Raw genomic sequence first — 23,586 nt, forward strand, 5'->3', positions numbered from 1 at the left:
TTCTCTACCTCGTGCGAAGACATCATCACATCTGTACCTATTTTATATCCAGCAAAATCCTCCCCTGCTTGTACAAGCAAAAAAGAGGAGGTAGTTTGCTTTGCTGCAAACACTATGTTCATGCCAAAGCTTCAGGGGGTGATGTAGTTAATCTTGAGATTTGCCAGTAAACACCATGGGGATAAGCATCAAGTCTTTCACTTCAGCATGGGCTGGTTACGTGCACACAGTGGCCCAGGTTGCTAAGGAGACAGGCTGTCACCTTTTGTATTAGTTGTAATTTCATCATGATTTCATGCCCAGCCATACTGCTGTAGGATGGAAAGCACCTGAACACTACACAGAGAAACAGACAGCGTGATGGTACTTGTCAACACTAATTGTGCTGAGGGTCACAGTGGGACAGGGTGAGGTGAGGGGGAATTCACTGGTCTGGCAAAGATGGCACATAAACAAATCAGTCACACTAACTGGAGGGAATTCAGAGATGCCAGTGATTAGGCATTCTGTGTGATTTATCACTTCTACAGAAACACAAGACTTCACAGAGATACACAAGATGATTCACACCCTGACAAGAAGACTTTATATTCAAGGATATAATTCTACTTGTTCTGAAATCAGTGCAAAGGTTTCTTTGAACTTCACCAAGCTCATATGGAGATTACCGGTGGATCTAAAATAAGGAAAACAGGTAATACAGAGAACTGGCTGTTACTTGTGCAGTGGTCACACTGACTTGTGGGCAGAGAGGAAGCTATACATATGTTTAACCAAAGCAAAATACATCAAACCCTTTTAAGTTTACCCAGAATTATTAGAACTTACTTTCATTTTGCCTCAGTATATACAGTGCATCTAGGATGCATAGCTGCAAGCATACACAATACCAATAACAGCAATACAGATGTGCTACCCGGAGACGATTGCTACACAATTAGCGCTGGTGACCCACGCGCAGAAAGGAGTCTGGAGTTAAAAAGGTTGATGCTCCTGAAGAAAGGCGGTGCTGTACTCAGCTGACGTAGCTAACTAAGCAGCTTATGAGGTGTGCGAGCACAATGCTCAAAAGCACTGCATATGTAAAATGAATGTGGCACAAAATTGTTACCCTTGCTGCAAGGAGAACAAAATTGCTAGCTATGCAAGTCAAATGAAATAAACCAACTGAACTCCTGTGCTCCACCTGACACTATGTAACCCAACTTAATTTATCTACATAGGAAATATAATATTAAATATTATTCTAATTCCTATGCACTGGGAAAAAAAAAAAAAAAAAAAAAAGTCTTTCATGATAGCATTTAGCAGCACTGGGGATACTGAATTATCCAGACCAAAGTGATACCTATCTGTTTCTATCCCTCCCTCTCTTCAAGCACATTCACATAATTAAAAAAAGAGCAAATTTGTGACTGAAATTGGTTCCATATTCCTCTGTTTTCTTATTTGTATTTCAGTTCCTTATTTACTATCATCATACAAATTTTTCCATGGCGTATCAGAAAATTATTATATTGTTAGAAATGTTACCAAAATAACAAGTAATTAATATTTTAAATAATTCTTACGAGTAATTACCACAATTAATGTTGATTCATTGAAAATTAATTATATGTCAAGTAGTCAATCGTGTTTTGACAGCTGCAAGTAATCAATTTTTATTTTTATTTTTAACTCACCCAAGTGAAATATTCCTGAGACCATTAGACTGCTCTGGCAGCAGGCTACATTTGTAGGGAAACATAATACCTTTCATTAGACCAAATGATACAGTGAGGAAGAACAGATAAGCTTTCAAGCACACTAATCTATTTTGCTTTATGCCATGAGACCATCACAGCCTCAACACTACTAATACGAATGTGATTGACACATTTTGTTTCTGACTCACAGATTTACTCCTGAGCCGTAAGGATATACCCTACACACCTCACACAGATTTGTAGATGGTGTTTCACAAAGAAATTGAAAACTCAGAGGCAACTCCAGTCTCATTAGTAAACACATTTCATGAATGGATCTCAGTGCAGGGTAGTGTGGTACTGAAATGATTTTCTCTACTGTTTTGGGGGTTTTGTTTTGTTTTTTAAATCTTTAAACACCCTATATGAAAGTTTTACAACCCCTCCATAGCTGCTGCTTAGGTTACAACAAAACAGAAGCATTTTTAACCCCTCCACATCCCTTCACAAGATTATGGCCATGTTATCAAGGTTACTGGCAAGGTTCCCTGAGGTTCCCTCCAGCTGCCACGTCCTTTTCAAGCCCCTCCTGCCATGCTAGCCCATGAGGAGGTCAGCTCTCCTGGAGGCAAAGGAGAAGGTGATGCATTCTGCCAGACCCTGCTCTGCAGGAAGAGCTTGCTGCTGCTGTCCTGCTGTGCTCTCTGCCTCTCTTGTGTGCCATCTCCTTTAAAGAAACCTCTGCATTCCAATTTAGCTTTCTGAATTCCACTGCTTTCCTTCTGGACTTCAAGCAACTTCAGCGTAAAGTTGCTTTACTTACTCCTTACTACTGCAGCTTGTTAAAGCTTGGGTTTGAGAGCCACAGAAAATTAAGAAAGTGGGAATAAAAGAAAAAACAGGCAGAAACTGCATTTCTTTTATTTCTTTATTCAATTCCTAAAGATCTGTGATCCCCAAAAGATAACTTTGTTTAAATCATGCCAGTCAACTCTCAGAAGGTGGCATCTCAGAGTCACGAGCATTTTAGTCATATGCAGCCACTTAGAGATCTAATTGTATTCCACATTCTGCCACTGACCTGCTGTAAGTCCTTAAGCAAGTCATTTCCCTTCTATGTCCCTCAGTTCTTCCACACAGTCTTGCCTTATCTATTTAGAGCAATGGTTCCCATTTTCCCCCCGCCCCCCTTTCCCACACTCACACTGTAGTAGTTCTCTCCGGCATACCCATACCTATTTACCACATGTACCACAGGACTGCACTCCAACCCAGTGCTGCATTTCAAGAGGACAGCAAATATTCCCTAAAAATAATTTCTAACACACCACTGCGTCCCACTACTTTAACCTCCTGAAAGCAGGGATGCCATTTCCAAATGTATGCTAAGTAGGCAATTCCTTTACACCCTCGGTTTAATATAGTATCATAAATAATGTTAAACAACAAACAATTGTTCAAATCACAATATAACAAAAATCTATGTTATGAATGATTTAATGCTACCATTCTTTATCTTTACCATTTATTTATTGCATTTATTATTTTTACCCACTAAATGTTTAGGATTTTCAAGTATTTCACCACTAATTAATCATGATGCCAGATAAACACAAATTCTGTAAAAGCAGCCAAAGTTTTCTCTGTTCCCATCTGTGAAGTTTCTTCCCAGGGACAATCAGTTATTTTCTGTAAATTATGTTTCAATCTTATCTCATTTACTGTAATTCATGAGGTAAAAAAAAGCTGTAGTAAGAGCTAATTCAGTACTCTACCTTATCATTAGCTGTAAGAGAATAGTTATTACAACTTCATGGAAGATGTTATAAGGAAATATTTTCAAAATTTTCCTTATTAGAGAAGCTACATAGTTCCTTACGTTTTTTTATCACAAAATACGCCCTGTTTCACTGTACAACTATTTTTAAATGGCTTTCGGGAAGGAAAATAAGTACATATACATTCTTGAAATCTGTATCCTATTTATACTAAGTGGTGGATTCCTACAGTTCATTATAAATCAGCATTTACAAAATTCCATGCTTAGTTGGCATTTAGAAGTGTAGTGGAAATATGCATATCAGAAGAGCTAATTTTAGCTAATAAGGAATTAAAGTGAAGAGACCTAGAGCTATTAACAGGATGCTGACCTTGAGTCCCATGATGTAAGCAAAGGGCTGGCAAATAAGCTAGGTTGAAGTGTGACAAAATGAGAATATATTCAATAGTTTCAGGGGAATGTATCACTGTACTTGTTTAGAGTTAATTAAAAACATAAGCCCAGGTTAGTGATGGGGTTATCTTTTCTACGCTGTTTTTCCAACTCAGTATTTAACTATGCATTAAATGTCTTTACTTAAACGTATTTTTGGGTAATTTTTTCACGTCTCCTACAATAGAGATGTAAATAAGAGAAACCAGCCCTAATCTACCAAAAGGAAGATTTTTTTTTGACCAAATTCTAAGGCCTGAATACAGCCCTTACTGTAATGAATATTGACTTCAGTGGAAAAGCTGCTGTGAGTCTTTGCAAAATTAGATTTTTCCCTTTATGTATTTTTCAACTACGTTAATGTAAATGACTTTTTGGGGTGCTTTTTTTACCAGTTTGGTTGATTTTTCTTTAGATTACGCAGACTCACAGCTTTGTACTGAAACAATGCAAATATTATTCATTGTTTCAGGATTAGACTTATTGTACACACATATGATCAGATTTAAAGTTTAAAAAAATACAAAGAAACATTGGAAAAAGAAAGACAATTTAAACTAGTCACCTATTGTTCTAACACTTCAGAAATTTATTCTGATGCTCAGATGTACTGAATTTTATCCCAGGAAGTATGCCTTGATTCAGCAGGGGGAAGGAAAACAATCTGTTGTCTCTGGGTCAGTCTTACTGATTATGACTTCATCTTGGCAGGATGGTAACAAATATCCAAAATACAGAGTTGACACAGCTTTAAATAATACCGTGACATCTGAAATCCCTCTGAAATCAATAGCAAAACAGAGCAAAGATTTTACCTCTGGTTAACGCATTATTACAGAGCTCTTATGATATCTTGTCTCAGCCTTTCCTACTGTCACGTGTCATATTTCAACACAATTCTTCAGAGGATCAACTATGTTTTAATTATGTTCCTTTTAAAACATAAGTATGCATGCACCATTGCCACTTTTAGCAGTTATCAGTAAAATATAACAGCATACTCCCTGTGGTTTTAAATTACCTTCAGCATCTCTCCAGTTCTTTCTGACTTCAAGTATCTTTTTCTTTTTCTATTTCTGTTCTTAAAACTAGGTTTGGGCCAAAGAAAACATGTAGAGATTCTAGCTGAGCTTGTTCCCAGAGTCAAGTTTCCAGCTAGATCCTGATAATATATTTGGGAAAAAGAAAAACTGCAATTCTGTTTGAACTAGATTTTGTTCAGTTCTGCACTGGAGGTTGAAAACAAGATGTTAAGGTTTAGAACCAGAGGTGTAAAGGCAGTTCAGTTCAAAAGTTTCAAATCTGATTCCTCCTGCTAGCATTCAACACAATTTATTTCAGCATAATAGAAGCAGATTTTAGATAACTTAAGTGTTTGGCAACAGGCAGCTTTAAACATCCACCATACTTAAACTATCCTGCCTTATTTATCTTTTTTTGGCATGCCTGCGTTCAGTGTTACAGTTTCTGCACATCTATGTTTTTAAGTGTGAGACAATACTAATTAGGTTAAACAGCAATGATTGATTTTCAGTGAGTCTACTTTAAAGCTGCTCTCAAATTGACTCATCCTTGCCAAGTTCCTCTGTTGCTTCCACACAGCCTAGTTTTTCCCTGTATTTTCATTTTTCAGCAAAATTTTTGTTAATCGTATGCTCTGCTCAAAACAGATGCTCAAGGACAAATTTTTTTGATTTGTCCTGTTGCTGCTAAACAAGCCTCACAGTCATCAGAAAAGAGAGCCCTCTAAGATGTTTAAGTCACTCAAAACTGTTAAGCTGTTGCTTTTCGTGCTGCCAGTAAGAACATTGAGCTGAACAGAACACCTTATACCACCCTCAGTCACTGCTATTTTCCTATGAACTTTTGCTATTGCAAGTACCACGCCATATAATCCCTTTGATGCATTTTGCAAACTTCATCTTAAAATATGATGGTTTTCCTTGTTATACAGGCTGTTCCTGATCCAGGCTGATCTAGTGATTCTAGTTTCCAGCATATTTGTCTCCTGCTTATATCTAGTTATTCCTGTCTGTCAGCTTTAATGGTCTTCCATCATTCTTCTCCAGGTTTTATTTTCCTGGGGTTTACCCTGGAAAATATTCTGTCAGCTTCACTTCACAAGGTTTACTTCTCTGAAACACTCCTCCTCCAAGGCAAGCTTTTTCATCTCCCTTCTCCACTCCCCCTTCAGATTAAATCCATCTTTCTCACCCTGAGATAAGATGAGGTCCCATCATTGCCTTATGCGTTGACTGAGGCTCCCGTTTCTCACACAGACAGTAAAAGTCCAATTTAAAAAAAACAAAACAAAAAAAAACCCTAGTCTTTATGCTTTCTATTTCTCTGATTAGTAATATTTCCTTCCTGTCCAGTTATTTTATGGTATTTTGGGGTTTGACATAGATTCTATCCTACATCAAAACCTTTAGGCAGCAAGATTTTTGCAACTGTTTGTTAAGTGCTTTTCTAGTTTTTACTGATCTCACCACTGTCTCATCTAGAAAACACTGTTCCTAATAAGCTATTACTGAAGCAGAGTTTTTCAACTTATTGCAGTCCTAATCTTTCATCTCTCGCATAAAAATCTGGCTGCACATTTTAAAAATACCAGAAAGATCTCCCCAGAAGTAAGGTAAGCTGCACCTCACACATCGGTTGAAATATGTCATCCATATGAAAACAAAGAAAGCAACTGTAGTGACTTGAGCACGAGTGTTAGGCAACTTGTCACTTAAAAGCCACTTCAACAGCAGAATGGATATCTGAGCATCTTACAGCTGTCTTGCAGATTGGTACATCTCTGAAGCCTGATCGGTGTGGCTCACACAGGCATGCAAATGTAGTATGAGTTACTATGCTTAAGGTACTGGGTTGGTTATTTTGACAAATCTTTTCAAAACAGGAAGCATTCAAAGCCACTTCTGTTCCTGTTTTGATGTGCTATGCACATAACATACCTTGGTTGTGTGTGTTGTATTTTCAGGTCAAAATTTTTCAGATCAAAATCTCTGCTTATTTCTTTGGCTTTTTACCTTGAGAATGAATATTTTCAAGCAGGATGGGAAAACAAATTTGGTATGATTACTGCCTTTGATGGCAATTATTCAAGCAAAACAGTACTGTAAAAATAACTTCTAATAATCCGAGTTTAATAAAATATTTCATAATATGTCCATTATTGTCTAGAGGAGTGTTTTATAAAGGTTTCAGAATGTCTCCAACCAAGGTGATTCCATAAATAACGTTTGCACAGTGGTTTCTAAGGTATCTTGTGTCTCCTTTGTGACGTAAACTGGTTGTTATGGAGATGGTAAAATATCAGCCATTCTTTGTGAGACTGTGCAAGATCAATTTTGGATCTGTTACAGCAGCTTCTCTTCTCTGCTCAGCTATAATCAGCCTTCCTTAGCAGCAGAAATAGATGTATAAAAAGTATAACATATTTTAAAACAAATGTTTGCACCATAATTTTAACTGTTTGACATACAGAAATAGACCTGTGTGCATTTGTAACAGATGCAAATTCCATCCCGAACTCCCCAAAATTCAAGTAAGTCTAATGGTCTTCAACAGAAATGAGGCTACTACTGTTATGAAGGTTTAACAACTTACAAATAAACAGACCACTGCCTTTTCATTCCCTGTTTTTTTAATTTCATCATCTACACCTTACAAAAGTATTTTTTGTTTCTTAAAATGGGGAGGGTAAAGATTAATATGTACTTTCCCTCAATTTGGGGTGAAAGATAAGAGACTTTTGTTCAACAGTGTGTTAAAACTTTCTACAGCTTCATGAAATAGAAGGAAAAGCATTATGTCTGAGGAGTAGTATGTAAAAATATGGTCTAAGATACTTGGCTAGGCTGCCTGTAGATTATCTTTCTCCATTTTTAATCTATGCTAGTCCATGTGTCTAAGTGCGTAGGTCCCCAGTCAACGATTAAGGTTAAAAAACACATAGCTGAATCAGGGTTTTGCAGAGTCCTATAGCAAGACAGGAATGTGGGAATTCCTCCTTCTCCTCCCAGTCTGTATTTAGAGGCACAGACAATCACACCAAAACATACAGTATTTGGTTGGAAAGTCATAAAATTTTCAAGGAGACCCTCAGTTATTTGCAGGTCATCTGTACTTTTATGGAAACATTACAGAGAAGAAAATAATGAAGATTATTAGAAATCCATTTTGTATATTTGAATAGTACATTCATTTTACTGAACAAGGGCCTAGATGTAAAGTAGAAACACAGCCATACTAGAGGGAAGAAAAATTACCCTTTTCTCCTACTATGTGGAAGTGGCAACAAAGTGTGCATTGCAACGAATGGAGATAACCCAGATAGGAATGTTTGCCTACCTCAGGTGCCATCCAAAAGGGTGTTCCCACTGAGGTGTTTCTACGCAGCCGTGTGCTGGTGAGCTGGGCTGAAACACCTGCAATAAAACAGATCCAAAGAACTTGGCTTCAAATTCATTCTGTCATTTCAGTCAGTTTATTTCAAGAAATCTGGACAACAAACCCCAAGCCTGGGAGTACAGCTGCAGAATGCCTGGCCAAAGTAGGTGCGGCATTGGTACCGAATTCTTTTGATTAATTTCAGCTTGCTCTTTTCGTTCAGAATTGCTACGAGATTGTTTTGTGAATGGCTCTCAGTTTGAAGCACTTTCATTCAACCTCAAAAATTCAATTAGCACCTAAATATCCGAGAATTCTTTCTACTGTTTTCATGAGTATAAACAGGAACTATTCAAATTACAACGTGACTTTAAAACTTCTGTTTCAGAAATTTACTCCCTGAACACTGCTGGCAGGAAACTTGTTCACTAGAGTATTTGCAGAGGCTCCTGTTCAACAAAATATTTATGCACTTGCTTAAACCTTTCCCTACTGAGAAAAGCATGGGAGCTCAAGCTCACACTGCAGCCTGTTCTTAGGGAGTTAAACACATGCTTAAAACAAAGCCTGTGCTTCAGTGCTTTGCTGACTGGGGCTGGACTACTGAAGCACAGCTGAAAAAAGGAAGAAAGAACTAGAGTGAAATCAAACGACGTTAACAAATCAGAATGAACTTTCACAGCAGATCTTCTTCTGTGCTCTGGTCAACATATAATTGAATTGTATAGTTCAGGAGCATTCCAATAAGTTGACACAAAACCAGTATTGACTTAAAAATGTATTTCATGTTAACATTGTTTAAAAACAAAAACCACAGTGGTCTGCTCCTATGGCATTACCCAGAGACAAAAATGGGCAGAAACACATATAATACACCTTGCCTGATGCCAATAAATAAGAAATTGGGACTCATAATTCATAAGTTAAATAATTTGATTGCTGGCTCCAAGATCCAATTCTGTATTTATTTTTCATTTTTCAGTGTGATTGCAAGTCTTCAGTGATTTCCTGAGTACCGCTGTGAAACAGTTAATGGCTAGGACCTACAGCAAGCCTTTGTGCATTTAACTCTGATCTCTCTACAGCTAGCTTAATTTGTAGCTGCTATCTATGGACACTCCAAAACAGTGCAGAATACCAAAGAGCTGAGAGAGGGAGACAGCGGTAGAGAGTGAGAGAGCATGAGCATAAACGAATGATAAATTGCAGACATTTGGGGTTGACTTACACTGTGACCAACATTTATTCAAATATATCATGCTGTTGAGAGCAGTTGAGGGAAGAAATGTGTGTTACATTGAAAAAGCAAGTTGTAAAGTCATGCAATAAAGGGAAAAAAAAAAATCTCAATTAAGGATATCTGTGTAATCTTTTCTGTGACCTAATATCTGTATGTACAGCCTTGAACATGAAGTAACTTTTTTTTTTTCCTTCAAGATTCTGTCTCATTCTGTGGACAGAATGGATAGCATTCACTGAATAGGTAGTCATTTAATACTTTTTTTATCCCCATCAATTTGAGTTCTAGTTACTTATTTAGTATATCCAATCTTATACTAAATTTAAAATTATTATTATTTTCTTTTCCTTCTGACGTGTTTCCTTCCCTCCTCATCAAACAGTGAATCTCCTTAGCATTCCTGCAAAATGGGAGAGGATTATTAGTTCCAGGGATTAACTTAAAAATATCCAAAGCATCCACTGGTTTTGGGTACTTAATCTGAGATCTTTCAAGTTTTCAGGTACTCCATGTGCCTCAAGTAGAGCCATAATAGACCTCAGCTGCAGTTCAAGAACACTTAGCTCTTCTGCAGAGGAGGACAAGATGTTTCAAACTGGCTGTTGGGAAAATGAGGAACAGAGGGGCCACTTCTAAAAAGTCTGATGTGAGTGACTTGCCAACATCACCCAGAAACACTGGCAGAAGCAAGAATAGTCTCCAATTGGATGCCATTCAACTGTCTAAACTGCAAGTCCCTTCTCTTCCTGAACTCCTTACATTTTTCACTATGTGTCTTCCACTTTCTGCAACAAATGAGACAAACAGTTCTACAAATAATATCACCTGTGAATCAGTCCTAATTCTTTCCCAGAGTCCCTTCTCTGACTACGGCAGTGGGCTACAGGGGAAAAATAGCAACTTAATGAAAGCTTGGTGCCTAATGCTTCTTTAGTCAGGAAGCGCATAGATAAGTGGGCATTTCTTGGCGTTTCCTAACTGTTAAGTGTTAGAAAACACTCGAGATTTAACTCGTGTCTTTTTCTGACGTAGTCATATTTGTTGTAATTCTCTAGTGTTACTGTTGTAACTTAAAAAGTAGAAAAAACCCCGTACATCCTAAATGTGGAATCAGAGAGACCCATGGGACACCAGAAAGGTTGGGATTCTCAGTTTCCTTGAATGTGCCACTTGGAGTTGCAGCACACTGATCTGCTTTTGGAAGCCAGAGCTCCAAGCTGAGCTTCTGTTGCAGCTAAGGCCTTTGATACATCTGATAAAAACATTTAGCTCTGGGGAGAAAAGCCAACTTTTCCCAGAATGGAGTAGTTACAAACAAAGATCACACTGCCAAAATTCCCCCAAATGAGAAGGGATCTTCCTCCCTTGTACTAGGTCAGGGACTCACTCCAAGTTTTGCTTCAGGCCATATGTTTCTCCCAGCACTATTTTAATTGCTGCCTTTAACATTCAACATAATGAATTTCTGTCCCTAGAAGATGAAGAAGTCTCCTGTTTCCCAACTTACTTTAGCATCTTCAATAGATTTTTATGTTAAATTTATAATACCATGACAACATCAGTATGAAATTTTCTTTCCACTGCATAAATCTAATATTTTTGGATTTTAAAAAAAAAAATATTGCTATTTGCAGAATTTTTTGGCACGCCGTTTTACATTACTTTCATTTTGTGAACGTTTTTCTTTACCTTCATGCATTGCTAAACAAACATCTATTATTCACACAACACTATTCTCAATGACAATTACCTTATGCATTATATGGTTTCATTAATAAATCATATTACTAACAATCCGTTTCTGTTTCCTTTAATAAAATTGTCCATTCCATTGCATACATATCTGAGGGACTACAGCATTTCCTTATTTTTCTAAGTGCATGTTTAAAGGAAAAAAAAATTGCTGAACTGAGTTAAATTCTATTGCCAAGTTCCTTTCTACCTACCTCTCCCCCCCGCCCCCCGTTTCTTATGCAATGCTCAAATCTAACAGCAATAATCACAAATTAAATGGATGTTGGGTTTTGGACCCAAGGGACTATTTTACCTTCTGCTCAGAGGGAAAAAATATGCTTAAGGCTAGCAAAAGCCATTTCAGAGAGAAGAATGTTTCCTTTTCATATGCAAAAGCCAGAATATCTATATTTAAATTAGGAGGACAACTGCCCTGAAACTGACATTCCTTGTGAAATGCAAAAGAGCTTTGTAAATAAAATGGTACCTTCAGAACTATTTTTAATTATTATATTTAAGCTTTTAAGCTAAAAGTCTATTACTGATTTTTGGCTAGAATTTTTATTCTTGCTGTTATCAGGTTCCTTCTCCATTTTCCTCCTTAAAATAATTCTGAGTATCCTTCTGAAAAAATCTCGCTATGGCATTCTGCCTTCCCAAGGGAAAGTAAACAGATGCCTTTGGCTAAACTGCATGTATCAGGAAAACAAATGGGAAGTGGTCATTACCAAAGTCAACGAGCTTGACTCCACCTTCTGTTGTCAGGAGAATGTTGTTCCCTTTCACATCACGATGAATGATCCGGTTATTGTGTAAATGCTGAAGGCCCTATATACCAGCAGTAACAAAAATAAGTTTACTCCCTTATTTAAAAACAATTACCCTACTATTAGGGAATGTAATGAAGACAATCTGCACATACTCTATAGAAACATCTGTCCACCGGATTACATGCTTGATACAACCCCTGCTGCTATAATAACCCACATAATATTGTCAACATTACCATACTTTATAAATGGCAACTGTACGTCTGAGATGAGTAAATTGCACCCTCTGCTGTCATTACATGCCCAATGAACATCCTTACCAAGAGAGCACCATATAAGATGTACGAGATTATAGCTTCATCCAACCGTTGGCCACACTTCAGCAGGCCTTTGACAAGCTCTGTGACAGAACCTCCATTGCACAGCTGCGAAGGGGGGAGTTGCAAGCGGGGGAGAAAGCAAGACAAGTCCTCAGTTACTCAATATACTTGTTTAGGCTGTAAACACATACCGTGCAAAACTGCACTACAACACAAGTCTGGGAACAACTAGATTTTTACCTTGCAATTATTTATGTTGTCATCCCACCTTAGAACATATTTTATTAGCAATGTTAATTATAAATCACAGCAGTCTGGGTGGGGGAGGGAAGTGAAAAACTGAAGATTATGAAGTGTAATTTATAAAATGTAACTAAAAATCAAAATATTATGAACAGGACTGTATTTTGCTGTTAAAAGACGATTTATAAGTCCAATTTACATTATTTGGTATTTTCACAATAATGCATGCATTGTGTTTTTGAAAAACTGCTTTTGTGCAAAGAAAAGGCCAGACAGAAAAGATTGATGCTCTTCATAACTGGGAGGCAACAAATTACAGTCATTTTAAACTTTCACTCCATCAATGCTCCTGCTGGCAGGCAATATAAAGTAGACAGAAGCCATATCTCTATACTCAGATTTGATGGCATGTGCTGCCAACAACTGAGATGAAACATTCTGATCCAGAAAAGCAGCTTCTTGCAAGCATTTCCCACTAATGGGCTTCCATACATCAAAAGAGGAGGAGAAAAAGTAAAATTAGAATCTTTGTAAATATGTTTTTAGCCACACGATTAGTTTACTGTCCATGCCCTTCTAAGCAGCTATTCACCTCTTTCCTTTCTCCTCTTTCTCTATCCTTTTCTTACTTTAATATTCACAATTGTTCGACAAAAAAAAAGATGGGAGAATTGATTGCCTTTCTTTCATTGATTTTTTTTCCTCTAGACCTGTTTTTGTAGCCAGCACCCTTACCAATGTTTCTGCCATACAGAAATCACATGCGTTTCAACACAAGTTCATTTTACGTTACCAGTATTAAGTTTAAAATACTACAGTGTAAATCAGGAGAATGGTATGAAAACAGAAGTTATATAAACTCTCAAGTTTTGTATCTCTCAAATAGCTTTTTTGAATTGTGTACCAGTTCAATCACTAATTTCTGTGATATGTCGATATTTTCCTTCATTTATTACTAACTTCCCCTTGCATCAAAAAATTTCACTAGACAAAAAATTTTAGTTCATGGAAAGGACCAGATCATATGACAAACAAGACACCCCTTATGTCTGTAAGTTCCTGAAGCAAAATTTTATCACTGAAAACATTGATGAGTTCTGCAGGAATTTGACTTTACTTTTTAATTCATTAGTAGGGAATTTTATATATTTTTTAAAAATCAATTAGGTGGGAGCATTCAGCTCAATATCAATCATCAAATGTATTTACAGGAGAACTTAATCACATCATAGGAGAAAGTGCATGTTTTTCTTTCCATGCTTAACCATTTGCTAATAAGCCATTAAGTCAAAGATTTTTGTTTATTGCTTTCATTGCACTAAATGTTCTATTGAGACGGGCTGTACTAAACTTATCTCTAGCCTGCAAATAAAATACAGAAAACTACGCCCTCACTTAAAAAAAACCCCAAGCTGATCATGACTGAAAAATGATACAGACTGACAGCTGTTTGGTAGCATATGTTAAATGAATGACTGGCTCTGAAAATAAATGTTTGCCACAAACACTACTGCAGCTGTCAGTGACACTGTTCTTGACAGCCAGCAAAGATCTGGGACAAAATGAACTTGTAAACTTCACTACCACTTTATACTTAATGGTAATACTTTAAAAAGTGGACTGATGCACATTTAGATGGAAAAGTAGGGAAGCGTGCTTTGCAGTTGTCTGTGCTACACCTATCCGAGAACTGCATCATCATAAAAATATTTAGGGTGTCCACTTTTGCTACCCTTCCTCATCCTAGGCATTTATCAAAATAAGGTCCTGCTTGTAGTGAGTAAACATGGCAAAACTGTACCTAAAGGAAAAAAAAAATCCACCTTTTTATTACAAATTTTGGAAGTCACACATCCAATGAATATATTTCATCAAAGACTCAGGGATCAAAGTCTGAGTACTTTGTATATTCCCTTTTACTGAAAAAGTGTCATTAATTTATAATATAAAAAGTAACTGCTATGCATACATAAATTTGCATGTAAATTCCAATGCAAGAAATAGTTTACCTTGCCTGGTAAATTTATCTGTTGTATTGGGTTTGTGTGGCGAGGTTTTGGTAGCAGGGGGCCTACAGGGGTGGCTTCTGTGAGAAGCTGCTAGAAGCTTTCCCTATGTCCAATAGAGCCAATGCCAGCTGGCTCCAAGACAGACCCGCTGCTGGCCAATGCCGAGCCAATAGCAATGATGGTAGTGTCTCTGGGATAACATATTTAGGAAGGGGGGAAAAAAACCTGCACAACTGCAGTCAGAGAGAGGAGTGAGAATATGTGAGAGGAACAACCCTGCAGACAGCAAGGTCAGTGAAGGAGGAGGGGCAGGAGGTGCTCCAGGCGCCGGAGCAGAGATTCCCCTGCAGCCCGTGGTGAAGACCATGGTGAGGAGGCAGGCTGTCCCCCTGCAGCCCATGGAGGGTAACGGTGGAGCAGATATCCACCTGCAGCCCGTGGAGGACCCGATGCTGGAGCAGGTGGATGCACCCAAAGGAGGCTGTGACCCCGTGGAAAGCCCACGCTGGAGCAGGCTCCTGGCAGGACCTGTGGACTTGTGGGGAGAGGAGCCCATGCTGGAGCAGGTTTGCTGGCAGGACTTGTGACCCCGCGGGGGACCCATGCTGGAGCAGTCTATTCCTGAAGGACTGCACCCTGTGGCAGGGACCCATGCTGGAGCAGTTTGTGAAGAACTGCAGCCGGTGGGAAGGACTGACATCAGAGAAGTTCATGGAGGACTGTCTCTTGTGGGAGAGACCCCATGCTGGAGCAGGGGAAGAGTGTGAGGAGTCCTCCCCCTGAGGAGGAAGGAGCAGCAGAGACATGTGATGAACTGATTGCAGCCCCCATTCCCCATCCCCCTGCACCGCTGCGGGGGAGGAGGTAGAGAATTTGGAAGTAAAGTTAAGCCCAGGAAGAAGGGAGGGGCAGGGGAAGGTGTTTTTAAGATTTGGTTTTATTTTTGTTATCCTACTCTGATTTGATTGGTAATAAATTAAACTTATTTCCCCAAGTCAAGTCTGTTTTGCCTGTGACGGTAATTGGCAAATGATCTCTCCCTGTCCTTACCTTGACCCACAAGCCTTTCATTGTATTTTCTCTCCCCCATCCAGCTGAGGAGGGGATTGATAGAGTGGCTTTGGTGGGCACCTGGCGTCCAGCCAGGGTCAACCCACCACATCCGTATGAAGAAAACACAATATTTTTAATGTCAAATTTCTTTAAAACTTTGGATAATGCGCACCAAAAAAAGCTGAAATGAACATACTTAATTGATAAGGTCTGTACAAACACCTAACTCAAATTCTACATTCAATTTTGTTACACAGAATATGTCACGATTTTGCTTTACAAAATTTTGTTATATGGAATACCACATGTGATGCATCTGTCGGATACATGACACTTGTATTAAAAAAGAATGGGAAACCAAGCCGCAACTCAACACAAAGCCAGCAGGCATACAGTAATAAACACCACCAAAACAAAAAGCTCCTTTTTCAATAGTTACTGAAATTTAAGATGAAACCCATCCAAAAGTTTTCATTCAAGCTACATAATTCTGCAGTACGTAGAAGTTAGACGTATTGTTGGGATTCCACAACTTAAAAGTGGAAATAAAGATTCCCTATTCTGATTCCATTCACCATTCAAGAACAGGGAGTGGAATTTCTAAAATTATCAGTCATTAAAAAGTGAATGCTAACTTTTACTGGTCTTGTTATAACAGAGAGAAATGTTTGAATAGTCTGTTAGTGCTCATCAGTCTGTGCAAAGCTCTGTATCAATTAAGCCTAGAAAAGATCTAGAAGAAATCCTCACAACAATCTTTGGCAGTCACTTAACTGGCAACAAGACCACAAAAATACATTTTTCATTACAACAATACGGATTGTGACTGAACAAGAAGAGCTAATAGAAGGCATTTCTGTTCCTAGGTTTTCAACAACTACCCTCGAGTTTTAAATTACCATAAAACAGACTTTCCCATTACATTTTCTCTGTTCGCTTTTGCAATAAGCAGCATGTTTGTTAACTGTCCTCCATGTTACTAATTCATCATCTTTTGCATTCCCCTCAAGTGCTTAAGCTCTCCATAAGTTTAGAGAAATGTCTTATCTAATGTTTCCTCCAACACAAAAAAAAAAAAAAAAAAAAAAAAAATCAAGCTGTTTTTAGGCAAACCATTCTTATCAAAAGGATTTACTTGTTTTGGAGGCAGAATGTAGCAACTTGAACAGAAATAAAATGCAAGGACATTCCCTATTAAAAAAAAAACTTTAAGTTTGGATATGATTTTCAACAGTAAGCTACCACACATCAGCTATTACCAGTCCTTTGATTAATGGCCCCAGTCAGAGAATCACGAAAGCCTGTGACTCTTCCAGCAATAAAAAACAGAAATCCAACAACGTTTGCTAGTTAAGATGTAATGTTATCAAAATGTTTTTACCTCAAGTACTAGCCAGAGCTGTCCTCCCACATATTGATCTGCTTTGTAAAACATCCCATAAAATCTAACAACATTAGGATGATTGGGAAGAAACTGCAAAATATTATATTCTGCTTCAATTTCTTCATCTACATCCTAAATAAAAAACACATACATACAGAACATATAAACACAGTAAGTCTGCACAAAGCAAGAACAAACTCTCATGGATAAAAAGAACCATTTTTTAATTAGTTTGTACTTTTAAATGGTTTTACTTTAATGCAGCTGAAAGTACTCACACAATACAGTAAATTTAATCCACACTAAATCATGCCACTTTTGCTTTTTTTACATACAGAAATGTGAAGTCTGTGTAAAGCAAGCAGTTGTTCTTCAAGGATTCTTTTAGTGCATAATATACTTAACCAGAAAAGTAGAAATTATATTTAACTTTGCTCAGTTGTCTAAATAAGAAATTTACACATGTATTATTTTCTAATCTGTTTTTAAACATGCATATTTTTAATGTGCAAGCTAAATGTAAATACATGAACCTTTGATTCATTCTTTTTTCCATGGTCATCAGATGGGACCAAACAGAGAACAATTTCACAAAACCTCAAAAGGGACATCCGTAAAAATAAAGACATTTTTATAAGGAAAAGACATACACCAGAAACAACTGAAGAAAGACAAAACAAAACCCATGAAATAAGCAAATGTTACTAAATATTTGTTAATGAAAGAATTCTGTGACAATTACAAAATACTGTTTAATATCAGCATACAGGCCGCAACTCAGAACAGTACTTAAGCCCTGAATCTTTCCTTGTTTCGGCACAGACTGGGACTATTAGAAAATTTAAGCTCTTACATGCATTTGCCTTTTTTTTGCATTTTGCTAAAAAGGATATCATCTGACTTATTACCTTCTTCAGATTTATACAAGAGAAAACCAAGATGAATTTCAGTAGTGGCAGATGACAGAAATGTAGCTTTTTTTAGTAAATATTTTAGCTCAGCTGTCGTGATCAAACTCCAGCCTGAGCAGCTGCCAATTAAATCTTCCATTGAAAACTAGGGCCTTGGTTCTCAAGGGAAGCTAGGCATTTAATACCCACTAAAACTGGAGCTGGCACAGAACTACCTCTGAGAATTTGGGCTGTGCTCTTCTGTTTTTATCTTAACTATTGCCTCACAGTATTATCCGCTTATAAAAGATAACTATAAAATATCCTAAAGTTCACAGTTCTTCTGTGATGGGAAAAGTAATTCTTTTAGGGAGCATACAGAATAAAGTAAGAACATTAAGATTACCAGCATCTTGTATTTTCCCTGCTATAGCAGGCCCCTAAAAGGAATGCCTCTTTGCCTTCTTATCATTTGCATGCTCCAAGCACAGATATCTAAATTTGTACCAGAAGAATTAAATAGACCTAAAAAAGAAACTAGCCAAATGCTGTCTTCAAATAACCTACAAGATGATCAAATTGTAAGTTGCAGCTTTCAGGTGCTGGTAACAAACTCTTTCTGTCAATGCATTCTGCAAAATTGATCCCTTCAGGACACTTTCAGTATCTTACACATTTGATTTACATTTCAACTCTGTTTGAGAATTCTTTTAAATTAACAATCAAGTTACAGTTTAATATTTTTTACTTACACTGATAGGATCCAGAATCTTTACTGCTGCCAGACTCCCATCTTTCTTGTTGGCAACCTTATAGACTTTACCATAAGTGCCTTTCCCAATAGTCTCTGTAATTTCCCAGGTATCCGAGGGATCCGCTAATGAGTCTAGTCCAATCATACTGGAATTATATTGAAACAATCCATACAATGGCTTCCTGGAAAAAAAGCAGACACACATACAATGGGAAGCCCTAAGTAACTCTGTAATAAAGGCGGCATCTTATGATAAAGAAATCAAATATTGTCCTAATTTGAGAAGAAATACAGATACAATGACAAATGAAGACCAGACAGAAAGATAAGATCACTAAATGAAGAAATGGAAAGAAAACTCTGGGGACCACTTCTCTTTACTTACTTTGCTGTATGTATCATTTGCTCCAAACATTGCCCCATATACTGCATCATTCTGAACACATTTTAACAAGTTCTGACAAAATCTGATCCCACCCTCTACTGCATGCTCTTTTAACGGACATTTTACACAATTGGTTTAACACGGCTCATGAAATGAGGCCCTATTTCTTGTGCATTAAAAAGCCATGTCATGCTTTTAATATATTTTTGTCTAATGCTCCCTGGATAATTGCCAGACAGGCATTCAGTAAGTATAACACCTCATCATATCTGATGTATCTACAACAGGACTATGTATAACTAGTTTAACAAAAGTTAAGACTGGGCTGGCTGGTATCATAAAATACAAACCAACTTGATAATAGGCAACAGGTACCTCACCGGGGTAACTGGAAATGTTTCTCAACAATTACACTTGTCTCTGTATTTTAGTCAGAGCATGTTATGGTCAGCTACACTGGCTGACTACACCTCCACCCTCAGGCGATCCCCTGGTCAGGGGAGTCATTTCCCCAAATGCTCCTGAGCGATGTATGGATCAGTGCAGCCTATGCAAAGGGCTCCTTCCCACCCCTGCAATTACACAGATGGCAAGTTCTGGCGATTAGGAAAATGACAATACCATTTTAGGATTTCATTTCAAGTAGTGAGAACCTAGACCTTGTCCCTGAACTGGAATTAGAGAAAGGAAAGACGAAGTTTAAGATGAGATTAACTTAACCTTCTTATATAACTCATCATTAGGGAAGCTGACTGGTTTATGGTTTCTCTAAGAAAGAATAGTATTTGCCCATTTGGTGGCTGTCAGTAGACAGATCACTTCAGCTATCGGTACATCGGTACACTTAACTAGGAGATGTAAAATCTGCAATCCATGAACAAACCGAAGGAGAAAAATAAGAAAAGTGTTCTTGACAAAAGCAACTGAAGACAACACCATCACTGACTGCAAAAGCTCTTGATTTTTGGAGATGGATCAACTTGCACCTCAGACATACACTTGAATTCTAAGGTTTGAGCCATTTCTCTCTAAGCATGTCCGATATCTGCAAACCTGCCTCAAATAATTTTAAAAACCTGCTGTCTTATTTACCTCTTCACCATTTCCAGCATCAGTGACAACTGTCTGACATGAGAAATTTAGTCAGAAGGAAATGTGAGCCTGGCTGGGGAAACTGATAAATTAATAAGGAATGAAGCAGCAGCTCTTCAGTCTAATTAAAGAAATAATTGTGCTTTCTGTTCATGACAGAGAAGAAAATAACCTGTGTGCAAATCCACATGCAGTGCAACTCTGTATAGCAATATTCAAAATGGAAGCATGTGTATAAACTCATTTGCATGCTTTGTTCCTTTCCAGAAGAAATTTTTAAATTCCTTTAGACCCTAAGACAAAACGTTCACATGTTGTAAAAGTAATTTACCATATAGCAGGTGCAAAACACGGCTGTTACCAAAGTCAGGTTAGAAGTATAATCTTCTTTTAAACAACGGCAGGCACATTTAGAGAAAATCTCCTATTTCCCTCCTTGGTTAAAACTGTATTTGCACCAAAGATGGTGCCAAATCATATATCGAATTGCTTTGGTCTCTTGACCAAAAAAAGGCAAAGAAAAGAAGGAAAAAGAAGGGAAGGGAAAAAAAACCCCAACCTAGAGTCAATGTCATTTATCTGTTGTGGGTCAATAATGTAAGTTATTAGGACAGTTTCTCACTACTTGGATCCAATATAGCATGCCACAAATAAAGAACAGTATTCTGAACACATACGGTTAGCATCTCAACAGAGAAGCAGGTCAGGTGAAAGACTTCTCTGAAATCAGTGAACAGACTGTACTACACGCACTGAAGACAGCAGCCACAGACATGTAGCTCCTGATAAGCCAACCTTAAGAGCAAGGTTTGCTTGCAGGGTGGGGGGTGGTGGTGAATACAAACATAAATTGGAACAGTTGCATCTCAGGTTAAAAAAAAAAAACATATTGAACATGTGTGATTTTAAAGCTTTAAGAGAAATGCTACAGATGTTCATGTGCAAAGAAACAGAGAAGAATAGACTGCAAACAGCTTTGATGCACACTTACAAAAAAAAAAAAAGGGGGGGGGGGGGAAGACTGATATTTATTTCACTGTCACTATATCAACTACCCCATCACACAGATTGTCCAGAAAATGATGCATGACACTCTTTGTACTGATGTAATATTTATCATGATGCCTCCCTCCAAGCAGCTGCTGTGGATAAATATGTTTTTCCTTAAAACAAACCAAAACAATTTAGTGTCATTGCCTGCTTTTGTTTTGATTAATAAATAACCCTTAAAATGGTATCTCCAAATTTTTGAAACACATTCACATTTCTTTATACCAGAAGACAATGTTGACAAAATCTAACACAAAATTGTTACAGATGGAGGACTGAAGAAAAATTTTTGTGAGTGAGCACTTCTATGCATTGTGATAACAAGGCAGCATTTAGAGGTAGCATGTTTATGCATTACATGGAATCAGATTTGCCAAATACGTACCATAAACCTCTTCTGCTTAAACTAAAACAGCCACTTCTTGAACTCAAGCAATACATACCTAAATGAGGCTCTACATCTGCCATCAGTGAAAAAGTGCCCATTGCATGCAACATAGTAACCCTTATGACATTCCTATGATAGATGTGAATGTTTTACAGTACAAAAAAAAGCAAAAGAACAGTATCCACTATTATCTTCAATATTGTAAAATCTGGATTTTTTTTAAAAACACAAAATGTAAACATTAAAGGAAAAAGCTGAAGTTGTAAAGTGAATTTGCGCTTTTCTTTTTCTATTTCCTGATTTGCTGAGATTCAGAAAAGAAAATGCCCTTGTTTTAACAAGGGCTGCCATTTAATTTGTATTTCTACAGTGAAATTACATATGAATGCAACCACTTTTACAAGAACCCCATATTCAGAAGACCTTAACGCTAAAATGCTGAAGCTGAAATTTCTTTAGGAAGAAATTTCTCCTTTCGCTCCCCTCACATCAGGCCTCACACCTCTCTGGGCTTTGAAATGATGTACAGAGAGTGGCTTATTAGCAATGCCCTCCCCAGCAGGAGCCTCAACCTATTAGAGACCTATTGATTACAAGTATTTCATTATTTCTACCACCAGCTGGAGAAAACTTCTCAGTGGTTAAATCTGTTCCATGCAGGCAAGCAAAATAGCTCGCACCAGATGCTGAAAAATTACACTTTGGCAATTAACTCTACTGGATGGGGAACATCTTACACTAAGCTATTTGGGACTGCACACACTTATGCTATTTGAGGAATGCTATCAACACTCTACCAAAACTTGTTTTGCATACTTGGGAAGAGACAGAATGCAAAGCAAAAGTAAGAACAACTTGATGGAGTCTAGTCAAACTGCTCTCAGGCTGAAATAGGGGCAAACAGCATGATTTTTTTTTTTAAAAGCAGAGATAATATACTAACTTAAAATAAATCTTGTAAAAGTTGACCAACAAAGACAAACAACAGCATAAGACAAAAAATTATTAACAGGCTTCAGCCATTGACAGGGTTTCCTTCATTCATCCATGAAAAGAGATATTCTCCATCAATAACGTAAATTTCATGCAATTCTTTGTAACACCTGGATTTTTCTATTTTGAAAACCTTTAACAGTCAGAACAAATTAAGTCAGACAAGGCATGACAGACTAACTTAGACAGCAGTCAGGCAAACGTGCAAATAACATTTATCTACATTTAAAGAAAATATTTCCCTATAAGATCAACATTAGAATCAATGATTGCATATTACCACCCCTTAAGAGTATCCCCAAGAAAACAGACTACATGTATTGTTTGGTTTTTATATTGTAAAACAGTAAGTTTCTTTTATGATAACATAAAAACAGTGCACAATTTGGTTTTTCCCTCTGTGAGCTACAGCCTTCCAATTGTGGTCCATGGCTCTCAACAGCCTCAAAATAGCCATCTGGAAAACTATGTGGTGTCCTAAAAGTTCTACTGTGATCTTCACCTATGTTGTGAAAACAAAACAAAAACCCCAAGCCCTATATAGAATAACTACATGCAGATATTTTTATGATATAATTACTTCTGGAATAAAATCAGCAACTTTTTCTTACAAATTTATTATCACAGCTATCTTTCTCAGAAATTACAGGGACAAGAGGGACTCATAAGGAAGAAAAACAGTGCCAGAAATAGCTTTACAATTACTGTTCTATTTTCAGTACTGCCTTACTCAACTCCTACACAACAGTAATTTGCTTATTGCCTTCCAACACGCACCCTTTTCTAGCTCACAGTAAAATGAGACATCCGTAGAGGTTTTGAAATTAGTAAGAAGTGCCTCACTCCAACCTGGTGCTTTCTAACAGTCATGATACGCAGTACTAAACAGTTTTGCATTCTAATATAGCTGGTAGGGACATAATAGCAACACCAGTCAATACCAGTGAAACAAAATTGAACATACTGTTTCTATATGAACAATTGGT

The 23,586-nt window shown here is 37.4% G+C and overlaps 1 protein-coding gene across 1 annotated transcript in view; it reads right to left on the minus strand.

Annotated features, from left to right (window-relative positions):
* The window catches only part of MYO3B (myosin IIIB), a 206,722-nt gene that overhangs the window by 164,478 nt on the left and 18,658 nt on the right, over positions 1–23,586 (minus strand). Inside the window, exons 3-7 of the mRNA XM_087731497.1 lie at positions 18,691–18,874; positions 17,046–17,180; positions 12,360–12,464; positions 11,998–12,097; positions 8,257–8,333 (exon numbers count right to left, since the gene is read on the minus strand). Coding sequence (XP_087587623.1) covers positions 8,257–8,333; positions 11,998–12,097; positions 12,360–12,464; positions 17,046–17,180; positions 18,691–18,874 — 601 coding nt within the window. The remainder of the gene's footprint in view (positions 1–8,256; positions 8,334–11,997; positions 12,098–12,359; positions 12,465–17,045; positions 17,181–18,690; positions 18,875–23,586) is intronic.

This window comes from Nipponia nippon, unplaced genomic scaffold (assembly GCF_047370975.1).
Source record: "Nipponia nippon isolate SJK-2023a ecotype South Korea unplaced genomic scaffold, ASM4737097v1 scaffold_5, whole genome shotgun sequence".
NCBI lineage: Eukaryota > Metazoa > Chordata > Aves > Pelecaniformes > Threskiornithidae > Nipponia > Nipponia nippon.